At 40.3% G+C, this 12146-nt stretch overlaps 1 protein-coding gene across 5 annotated transcripts in view; it reads right to left on the reverse strand.

Moving 5' to 3' along the window:
• ZEB2 (zinc finger E-box binding homeobox 2) overlaps window positions 1-12146 on the reverse strand; it is a 168117-nt gene that overhangs the window by 30686 nt on the left and 125285 nt on the right. For all 5 annotated transcript variants that reach the window (XM_035131064.2, XM_035131055.2, XM_035131075.2 and 2 more), the window contains exon 4: window positions 7764-7835. In XM_035131064.2, coding sequence (XP_034986955.2) covers window positions 7764-7835 — 72 coding nt within the window. The remainder of the gene's footprint in view (window positions 1-7763; window positions 7836-12146) is intronic.

The following is a 12146-nucleotide window of genomic DNA, read 5'->3' on the forward strand; positions in this document are numbered from 1 at the left end:
ATTTGAGTAGGTCAGGTTACAAACTCAGCACCAAGATGATTAAAATATTTTCTCTCATAAAGCAACCAAAATAGAGATCAAGTTGATTCTGCTCCCTCTTACAACAGCATAAATCAGCAGTATCTACCCTAAAATCAATGGGGTTGGATTGATAATTATAGAGTGACAGAAGCACTAGATTTACATCATTGTAACTTAGACTGTGGGGGGAAACCAACACACAGGGTTACTGAAATATTTAGCATCTTTGCCTCAAGGCAACAGATAAAGGAGAAAATCCATTATGGTGCCATAGGTAGTCAATGGTGCTAGCATAAAATCAACTCACACCTCTGTTTGCTTCATAGTAAAATCTTACAGTATTTTATGTACAAAAATAGGTTATGGAAAAATCATTTTGTAGCGAAATCTAAAGGAAATACCTAATTCTGCAAGGGAGGGAAATGGTCCAGTAAAACGTATAGTTTGAAACTACTAAATCCCAGGAGATGCCTTAATATCATTTACAGAAGGAAGCAATTCTGGCAATAGCCTCATAGATGTTGTTAATAAAAATGTTCCAGTTCCTGTCAATATGCAACATCTTTCTTCAATGCACAACCTGCTGAGCTCAAGCTAAACACACACACACACACACACACACACACTTACTTCCTCAGAAATAGGTCATGATAAAGATGAATGAAGCAGATAGGCAAAAATAAGGATCAACAGAAGAAGGGTGTTTAGCAATAGCCCTAAAAACAGGCGCTCCCAGATCTCTGAAATGGCTCGTGAAACTAGAGGTCAAGCTTCAGAATACTACTGGGGGAGTGGGAAGGAACGGAGATATTATTAGGAAGCGGCATGCCCTGACCAGCTAGTTATCTAGCTAAAAAGGTAAAGGACCCCGACAGTTAAGTCCAGTCGCAGATGACTCTGGGGTTGCGGCGCTCATCTTGCTTTACAGGCTGAGGGAGCAGGTATTTGTCCACAGACAGTTTTTCTGGGTCATGTGGCCAGCATGACTAAGCCGCTTCTGGCGCAACGGATCACCAAAACCAGAGCAACGCACGGAAACGCTGCTTACCTTCCCGCCGGTGTGGTACCTATTTATCTACTTGCACTTTTTTGAGCATGCTTTCATACTTCTAGGTTGTCAGGAGCTGGGACCAAGCAATGGGAGCTCACCCCGTCACCTTCTGATCGGCAAGCCCAAGAGGCTCAGTGGTTTAGACCACAGCGCCACCCGTGTCCCAGTACCTAATACCTTAGTTCTTTTATGATGCTATTCATACTTTGGGTCACTACCATATGCCCTTGGCAGTGAGTTTAAGAGAATTTAAGAGTTTAAGAGAAAAACATAACAAAACAAAACATAAAACAGATCCTTAGATATTTACCTCTTAACCGTGACATATGTTGTCCAAAATCCAAACATCCTCACACCTAGTTCTGCACATGCAAGGACATTTTTGACTTTCAGTGGTAGAGTTAGGTAACATTAGACCCTGAACTTAATGGCATTACCCTTCCCTTATGGTAATGCAGCCCTCCTTCTATTCGGAGTCCCTCTTGCACATTCTGCCTCATTCTTGATGTCTGTTCCCAAGTCCTGCTCTGACTGCACCACTGTGACCCTTGAACAGCCGCCGCTTCTCCTAATGCAGGTCAATGCACTTTTGAAGCAGAAAGAAGTTTTAAAAACAGCTTTCAATAGTTCAAAGGGGCTTGCGAAACAAAGCTGTAGTGTGTCTATGCAAGAGGAAGATTCCTGTCCAGGGGTCCAGCCAGCCTAGAACAGGAACCTAAAGCTCTGCTCACGCCTCTCAGGAGAAACATAAAGGAAACTGTGCATTGAAATCTTTTGTTACTCTCCTGGAAGTAGCGGTCATATTTTCTACAAACTTCCATGCAAGCAAAACTGGCCCTGTCCATCAAGATGGTGACCAGTTTGCCAGATGTAGAAAGCCTACAGAGAGGATAAAGTTTGCTCTGAATTTTGCAGAAACCACCTACCATTTTGCCATGTGCTTCGGAATATAGGACCAAATCAATTACACTACATTTATATTTTCATTAGAATGCCTTTCCAGTGGCCTTTTCCCATGCTCTCTTCTATCTACTGGATTTCTGTCTTTCTTTGGGCCTGTTTGTATGTGTTTTAATGCCTACACAACTACCATTGTCTCATCTAATTCACTGGATCCTCTAATTCTTGGATCCCAGCCATATTCAGGTAGCCATCAGTCACACTGAGAGTGACTGTGGAATAGAGAGTGAATGATGAAGACCATTCAGCATGTTGAAATCTGTGAATATCAGGTTCTCGTATTGCCAAACACTGTCTTTTTTCAGTGTTGATATACATTTAATGGAAATAAACTCGGGTGTGCCTGGGCAAGTCAAATAGCTTTTTTTGTTGTGCTGGCTCTCTATCATTATATATTCCTGAAGTATGTGCTTTCTTCTAATGTTTCAAAACATATTTTCTTAAGGAAAGAAACATTCTGGTTAAATCTAGGGCTTGCTGATCAGAAGGTCGGCGGTTCGAATCCCTGCAACGGGCTGAGCTCCTGTTGTTCGGTCCCAGCTCCTGCCCAACTAGCAGTTCGAAAGCACATCAAAGTGCAAGTAGATAAATAGGGACCGCTCCAGCGGGAAGGTAAACGGCGTTTCCGTGCGATGCTCTGGTTCGCTAGAAGCAGCTTTGTCATCCTGGCCACATGACCTGGAAGCTGTCTGCAGACAAACGCTGGCTCCCTCGGCCTATAGAGCGAGATGAGCGCCGCAACCCCAGAGTCGGACGCGACTGGACCTGATGGTCAGGGGCCCCTTTACCTTTACCCTTTACTGTTGAAATAGGAGGGGATACTGTGTTGATATTAACAGTGATATGGAAGAAATATCCTGGCAAAAAAGTTCCTATAAATTATAATTGGTTTCTGCTGGAAAGTAGGGAGTTATGACAGCAAGACTGAAAACAATAGACAGCGAATTGAACAGGAAAATACTGTGGTTGGTGTTCTTGTCAGAAGCCAATCTCTGGGCCAATGGCCATATTGTAAAACTATTTAAACCAGTTCAGACCATAGGAACATTACTCAAGCATTACAAGCTTATAGCCGAACATAACTGTTTAGAATAATGGTTCCAGAAATTTTTACAGCATTAAAACACAAATTGGAACGAGGCTTATTAAAAGCTGCTGCTTTTGTCAGTATTATCTCAAACATACCATTATGGTCACTACCTAAAGTTAATTCTTCCTTTGCTCCTACCGGTAGAAATATACTAGATCCTACAGACGGATGGTCAGCTTTCTCAAACAGGCCTTCAAACAGTTTTGAATGTTAGTTTTGTACAAGAGGCTATAATTGTCTCCTTTAATACTAAATGTTTCTGAGGTTCTAAAATGTGTGCATTATTCAGTTTCCCTGTGTGCATTAAAGGAATTCAGGAGCTAAGGCAAATGTTTATGTCTAAGTTATAAACCTTTAAAACAATGGGATTTACAGGGGAGCTGACAGATCCTTAACTGAAACAACGTTAACAGTGTGATTATGTATTAAAGATTAATATAAATATCAAATGCCATCTGAATGCAGATCAGGCACTTCAAAGTTTCTCTTTTGTTACTGACAAGAATTTGGCCATCATTAAAATAACTGATCAGCGTTACAAAAAAAAAATGTGACTGCAAATGAATTTTATTTAAAACTTTATGCCTCACAATTTTCCCATTAAAAAAAGGAAAGAAATTCAAGTGGCTTACAAATTAAAACATCATGCAATATATAATGCGATGTGACTCCTCAAAACTGAACAATTCATATACCAACTATCATAGTGATAACATGGCAAATCAAGAAAAAAGTCAACAAGGGAAAATAATTCATAAAATAAACACGTCTCAGAAGGGCACACCACAAAATGAGTGCCAATGCAGAAAAGGCCCTGCTCCTGGTATCTATCATGCCTCATGGAGGCAGGGAATCTGGAGCAAGGCTTCAGATGTGGAACAGAGCATGTGAAAAGGAAAATGCCCAGGTCCTGCCTTTGAAGATGAAAAGCGGCACCTTGAGCCAAGCCCAGAAACAAACTGGTAATTAGTGCATATCACACAAAACAGGCATTAATATGTTCTGACTGCTCTGCTCCATTCCGCATGAGCATTTTGCACCAGCTGAAGTTTCCAGACACTTTTCAAGGACAGCCCCGTGCAAAGCACATTATACTCTAATCTGGAGGTAGCTGCGTCATTATTAACTGTGGCAAGGTCTAACTTCATCAGAAAACATTGTAGTTGGAAAACCAGCCAAACCTAGCACAAATTCTTGTGATCATCCCCTGCTTCCCCCCCCCCAACCATCCCCACAACTAATGTCTTTTGAAAGGACAGAGAATTTCCCCTTATATGCCCTCTGCGTGATTTCTATGCCTATAGCCTCACACATTGATTCAGAGTGAATTTAAATTGCAAACAGAAATCACACTCCCATCTGTGAGTCAAGCTTTTTAGGAAGATGTAAAGTGAGTGACCTCACTAAGGAAGTCTTGTTTTAATTAAGGACTAGGGCAGGGACTCCTTAAAGCCTGAGGTAGCATAACATCATATGAGCATAAACCACACTAAGGAAAAGAGATATTTAAAGGAGACACTCGAGAGCATAGGAGGCCAGTTATTTCTTGTGGGAACTCTTGCTGTAAGATGGAGATAGCTGCTCCTAATCGGCAACAAAGCTAATAAAACCACAGCCTTCATTAAGCAGGAAGTGGCAGGCCCTCATTGGTACATGCAGATTAGAGTCTCAAAGCGATCAGTCCTTTCAACTTGCCAACTTTTACTTCTCTTTTTCTTTGCAGAGAACTCTTTTCCTACCTTTTTTTTAACTTTAAAAAATGCAGTCTCAGCAAAACGTATTTGTCTGCGGCTATTACTGGGTAAGGGTAAGCAGATTTTGTTTCTCTACGGGGAATGCACCCATCCATTTCCTCAAAATACCTATAAGGATGAAAAGTCTCAAAGCCATGCTGGGCTGAAGTGGTGCCAGTTTTACCTGTGTGAAAGTACATGAAATTAATTGCTCAAATTTGGTCTAACTGGCCATGATTATGAATCATCACCACCATTTTGTGGTTGCATGCAAAATATTCTTGTAGTATCAGCCTAGTTTTTAAGTAGACAGATTCTCACACTGCAGAAGCCACTCTTTGTCTTACTGGTACCAATGCCAGCATTAATAGTCTTGTGGAACACCTGTTGAGATGGAATTACAACTGGAATCTGATAGAAATCTTTTTTATTTCCAGTAGGCTGAGATACAAAATACTGAAATCTGCTCTCTCTGCTGGATGTGCGTTGGTACCCAGCACTCAAACTGAAAGTCTCAGTAAACATTGTGGCCTAATTTACTAGGAATGCAGTTAGATAGGATCCAAACATTACAGTTTCCACTTGCAGTGGATGATGCTAATGGCAGCTGGTACAGGCATGGAGATTATCCATGCATCTGAACCACTGAAATGTGGCGCTGAGACCACATGGAAGTGTCGGAAGCATGGTGTGAGACTCTTAAGATGAGACTCTTAAGAAGTCTTTACCATGAACCTTAATACAAATAGCCAACTTTACTTCTGAATGTAAACTTTTAAAAATATAGTATTACTAATGCTACATTACCACATGTTTTTTGCTTTTTAAAAAAAGGAAAATAATGACCGCGAAACAAAATGTTTTAGGGGTTTGGGCGCAGAGGGACACTGATCTTCTGTTGCCACTGTCCTTTTCGGAAGTTGAGTTAAACGGACCTTGTTAGGTGAGTGGCAAAGACAGTCGGAGGTGGGTTCTACAGGTAAGAAGGTATCCTACAGGTAGGAAGGTATTCTCCAGATGTCCATCACTGAAAGATTTTCTATTTTTGACACTGAAAGGGTGGCAGAGACAAGTACTGTTCCAAATTTTGACTAGGCATTAAGTTCTACAATTATGCAGGGCTATGAGGATTGACTCTGGGTGTTGTGAGGTTTGTAGGGAGGAGAAAATGGTTGATCATGCTATATGAGATTGTGGTGCTGTATAGCAAAGACAGACAGCCTGCCCCCCATAGCTTTAGTGTTTTGGTTCTTACAAATTTGCCTATTGGGGGGGCTGCCCTCCGGGACAAGAATCTCTGGGGCTCAGTGTTGGAGAATTTACAGCGCTTTGTGACATCTCTTTGAAAGGTTGTGAGTGGAATGTGATCATACTGTTGCCAGTACATGGTGTTAACAGGGTCTGTCCTTGGCCTTGCTACACACCATTAAATCCCGAGAAGAATAAAAAAATAATTTTTCAGTACAGTATAGATGTTTTGATGTTCCTCTTTGTAATACATAACTAATGAAAATGTGATCTCATTTTACTTTACCGATTACCCGCCAGTATATAAGACTAATATACAAAAGATAGAAACACATGCACTCACACACCAACATGGGTTTATTTTTCCATTATTTCCCCCTGTAAGAATTAGGCAAGTCAGTTTGTTGTGATGTCTAATAAGAACATGTGGGTGTGTACCAGCATTAGACATGTGTGAGTAATAAAATCCTTGTAGCATTTGGGTGCCACCCTACTTAACAGCATTGCTAGTGGGCACTAAGAATCAAATTTCATAATGGAACATGAAAACAGCTTATTTAGGATGGAAACTACAGTAAGGAGAATATGGAATAATGGTTTTGTCTCACTGGAAAAAGTTCCCTTGCTTCCATTTTCACAAAGTTAAGGTTCTCTGTCTTTCCTCACTGGCCAGGCATGTTTGCTAAATCTTTATAGCTCAGAACTGTATCAGGTTCTTAACGCTAGGACCATGGACAGAACTTTGCCAAATACAGGTATCCCTCAGAAGGAGGAATGGTCGAGACACAGTCCTACAACTGTAGGCTACCTGTATAGAAAGCAGTCCCATTAATCAAATGGAAAGCAGCTTGAACACACTAAACTATCACGTTTGGAGAAAAACCCATTTTATTCTGGAGGTTTCAGCAAAGCATTAAAGAGATGGCGTAGGAAACAATACATCTTTTGAATCGGTGTTACTTTCTTTTCATCTCCACACGGTAGATTTCCGAGAAGAGGAGTGAAGAACAAGTTGAGGAAAGTGAAAAAAAGCTTCAGTGGTCTGAAGTATGCACCCAATAAAGCATGTGGGTTTGGTATTGATACAAAAAGTGCACCCATTATGATTATAAAGATATTTGTACAGATCCTGTCACAAGAAAGTTCCAGCTACATTAAACTCCAGCATAATAATCACCTGTATTGGGGGGGGGGAATACTACTCTTTACAGTGCTGGAATCTATTAACTCCCAAGGATGCTGTCACATTAAATGAGAGAGACAGAGGCAGGAAAATATACTTTTCATCAAACACAAAAGAAACTATCCTAGTCACATAGATCTCTGCAGAAATGTTTCTGGAAACTGTGGTGGGATCAAGGCTGCACCAATGGTTTGTATCAAAGTGAAACAATCAGGTATTCTTCAGGTATCTGAAGAAGTGTGCATGCACACAAATGCTCGTACCAATGACAAGTTTAGTTGGTCTCTAAGGTGCTACTGGAAGGATTTTTTTTATTTTGTTTCAAATCAGGGAAATGTACATGTAATTAGGAATATCTCAAACTTCCATCTAGAAAAGTGAACTAGTGTACCTAGCTTATTCTTTCAGTTTGCAAAACAAACAAAAATAATCAAAGGCAATAGGAAACTAGAGAAGTTTGTATAGGTCTGCCCTTACCTGTTCCATTGTTTCCAGTGGTCTGAATTGCAGCTTCAGGCCCCATGGTGTCATACTCTTCCTTCATTTCTTCTGTAATACAGGAATGGACATTTTCAGTGGACAGAATAGCCTTACTAAAACAGCAAGCAAATGGCAGCAATAAGGATGATTCTTTCGACAAAAGCACAGAACACCCCGCTTGTAAATCTCAGCACAATGGCTTTGTTCAGGCAGTTTCATGAATTTGATCATGTAATCTGAATTCTAAGGACCAGTCTGGACAATATGGGCTTCCTCCATGTGAGCACCCCCTGTTGTTACTGGGTATACATTTGTGCGGACAAACACAAGAATTAGCTGGGTTGTTAAGAGATGCGGCAGCCCTTCTTGTGGCCTGAGTATTTGACAAAAGGTATCCTAAGAAGTGTTATTCCCGCAGTTCAGTTTCTCCAGGCAATCACATGCCAAAGGAAGAACCAAAGCTCAGTTGCAGAGCAAATGTTTTGCATGACGAAAGTCCCAGGTTTAATCCCCAGCATCGCCAGGTTAAGGCTGGGGAAGGCCTTGTCTGAAACCCTCGAGAGCAGCTGCCAGGCAGTGTCAACAGTCTGACTTGGTATATAAGGCAGCTTCCTATAAGAGACCTGGGCCTGAGTTAATTACTTAGAATCCTATAAATAACAAGGAATACCTGAGACTTTAGACACCAATGAAGGACTTATGTGCGGATCCCTGGGACAGTGGTCCAACATTTATTTTCCCTACCTGAACTATTCATTTAAAGGAGGCACAGGGACGTTACCTGAAATGGCAGCAAATACGATAAAATTCTTAATGGGTAATTTGTACAGCTGGTGTGGTAATGTGGCTAGAATATAAATGGGGGCACCTAGGTTCAAATTCCCTCTCGGCCATGAAGGTCACTTGATGACTTTGGGTCAGCCTCTCAGACTAACCTACCTCACAGATGTCACATGTGGGGAGGGGAGGAAGAAGAGGCAAGTGAATTGCTCTGAGCTCTTTGGAAGGGTGGGATAAAAACAAATATATTTTTAGCCTACACTTTCAAAAGATGGTTTTGAACTTATTTTGCTCTTGCCTGTTGTTAACTTGGGATAACTCGGCTTTTTGGTCTACTTCAATCACTCTCAGGAATCACAATAAATAATATGACGTGTAAACTGGTAACTCCTGGGTTTTAGCTGAGGCGGTTTCATGAACTTTTCCCCATTCTACAATTATTATTTTTTTGCACTTGATGGTTGCATTGATCATGTGAAGTAATCATTCCCAAGGATGAAAAAGGTGACACCAAAAGTTACAATATTAAATGGTTCTTGGAGCAATGGCTTCAGCAATTTGTCAGTGAACAAGACGAAAGAAAGGGTTATTTTACTACATCATCAACCACTACTTTCAGGGAAGATGTAGAATGTGTTGAGTTTCATAATGGGAGGGTAACTACAACTTTCCCGCTAGCATTACAAGAGACCCTCTTGAAATCATTCTGATGTGGTGATATATGCATCAAAATATATATCTATAATACAAGCACAGTAATAGCACAGCAGGTCCTCAGGTTACGTTGTCAGCTGTGTATAATGTGTCTCCAGCTGGCAGGTAAATTCCAGGATGGTATTACAGTATTCTAAAATAATTCCCATCACCAAATCATTGCAAAACAGAATGCATAAAACTAACTCTCCTGGTATGTCTTGACTCAATTATCTTCCACGTCTGAATTCTCCATCCATATGTCTGCTGGTAAGGAGAACTACAATATGGGACTAGAATGCTGTGTGTGAACAGGGAATAAATGGTGTCTAAAACATTTTTTCCAAGTAATATGACAAAGAAGTGGAACTTGTAAATAGGTAAATCCAAAAACGGACCAAAGCAGTCATTACAGTGGAACCTCGGTTTATGAACACCTCGGTTTATGAATTTTCGGTTTATGAATGCCGCGGACCCATCTGGAACGGATTAATTCACTTTCCATTACTTTCAATGGGAAAGTTCGCTTCAGTTTATGAACGCTTCAGTTTATGAACAGACTTCCGGAACCAATTACACCCATGCTTCAGTTTATGAACGCTTCAGTTTAAGTACTCCATGGACCCATCTGGAACGGATTAATCCACTTTCCATTACTTTCAATGGGAAAGTTCGCTTCAGTTTATGAACGCTTACTCCGCGGACCGTCTGGAACGGATTAATTCACTTTCCATTACTTTCAATGGGAAAGTTCACTTCAGTTTATGAACGCTTCAGTTTATGAACAGACTTCCGGAACCAATTGTGTTCATAAACCGAGGTACCACTGTATCTTGTTAGGCAGTCTAGGGATAATGACTGAATTCCTGGTACTTAAAAATGCTCGGTGTTTTTTCCCAGGGGGTACTCAGTGCCAGCACCTCTTTTTTAGTTGTTAAAAAGTGTGGCACTTACTGTAGCAACTTCATGGTGAGTACCAGCACCTATTTTTCTGGGGGCTGGGGGAAGCACTGAAAATGCTTATTGTTGGGATTGCTAGTTTGGGGTCCCCCCATAAAGAGTTTGATATGGATATAAAATGGTACGTCAATCAATTTCCGCAACAACTGTTGCAAGGAAGAAGGCGAGGAGTACAGTATAAACTTCGTTCTGAGATTTGCATTCCTACAGTATTATTTATGTGTTGCATTTTGTGAGTAATTAGCTGATCGAATAACAGGATCTAATTGTGTCATTTTAATCAAAACTAAAGCTGAGCTGACTTATTTCAAAGATTTACAACCAGAATATGAGATGAAGCTATATAATATACATTTTATTATTTTGTAGCTTAAAATAAAAACATCCCAAGTTAAAATATTCCTGAAAAAACTGCCAATAATTTCTTCAAACTACCTAGTTTGCAGTGATTTGGCACTTTGTCTCCTCCATAGAACATTTTTACAGGACATCTTGATTCCAAAAACCTTTAGGAAAATCCATATACATTGATAAAAAGTTGTCAGCTGTGATACACAGTATTTCTTGTGGCAGCTTACTAGGAAGCTGAATGGTGCAGCACTTGTGAGAGGTTTAGTGCTGGATATAAATATAGCTTGTGTGGATTTTTCCCCCTTCCTTGATCAGCTCATGTGATTTCTGGTAGAAAGGAGTCACAAGTTTGTTTCCATCTGAGGGCACAGCTACCCAGTCACTAAGGGGGGAAAAACGCTAGCAGCATTTTCTTATTTTTTTGCATAATAGTGGTGATGCTAAGATTTCGGCTGCATTTCCTTCCTCATTGTAATGTTCTGCTGTAGTACAGAGAAGTTACATTATGATCGAGCTGCTTCCCAAAACCCAATAAATAGGCAAATACAGAGAATGTTCTTCTTGTTTTTGTGTAGGTCACAAAAGTACATCATGTATTTCGGGGCGAAGGTGCCTTTCAAAATGGGGTTTGTTGTTTTTTTTGCTGATCATCTCCAAATTCTGTACAGTATTAGTAAAAAAAATAAGGCCTTAATTTCTATGTGTTTTTATCTAGGCATGCTTTTTGTAGAAAGCAAATCTTACTTCACACCCCTTCAAGTCACAAACTCTTCCTGAACAGAACTGTGTAACTTTTTTTTTCAAAGATCAAATATGTGACCTTGTTTCTGATTTCACCAATACTCAAGTATACAGGAAACATCACAAACAATGATTAAAAAAATCAGCAGCAAAGGGACCAAAAACCCAGCTTGCTATGTTCAGATGTATCAAATAAATCTAAGAGTACGAGAGCTTACATTTATTCAATTTGTGCTGATAGCAACAAAAGTTTGAGCAGATTTACCTTTTTGCACAGCACCTAAGTTTTGCAGACTACATCTGAATGTGAGCAATGCGCCTTCCTAAGAACCCCAGAGTATATTTATTTTGAAAACACTTGTAAAAGTTTGCATTTTCCAGCCACCCCTGGGATAAAGGTTTGTAAAAATAAAGAGCACTTTCTTCCTCGAGATGAAGAATCCTTGAATAAGCAGAAAGAGGCCAAGATGCAGGTGATTTATTTAAGTCTGTGTCAGTGATAATGATGTCATGGCTTCCAGCACACTGTGTCCACCCCATTGTGGGACGAAAGAATGTCAAGGACAATTCTAAACACAAAACTTTGATTGTGCTGAAACCGGAAAGGCACAGTTAGAACTCCACTGCGCTCTTCAGTTCAAAACCTGCATCCTGCAGGCAAAGCTACAGAAAGCATGGGAGAAAGAGCAAGGCAGAAGGGGCTTATCTCAGAGTAAAGCTATGTGCTGAGGTACTGCAGTAGACAGTCAGGCACCAGGGATAAAACACAACTGAATAAGGCAGCCCCCAAATTAGAGTTATTGTCTATATTGTGCGTTTTGAACAATAAATAAGAAAAATATTTTATCACGAGAA

The sequence above is a fragment of the Zootoca vivipara genome, chromosome 1 (genome assembly GCF_963506605.1).
Source record: "Zootoca vivipara chromosome 1, rZooViv1.1, whole genome shotgun sequence".
Classification (NCBI taxonomy): domain Eukaryota; kingdom Metazoa; phylum Chordata; class Lepidosauria; order Squamata; family Lacertidae; genus Zootoca; species Zootoca vivipara.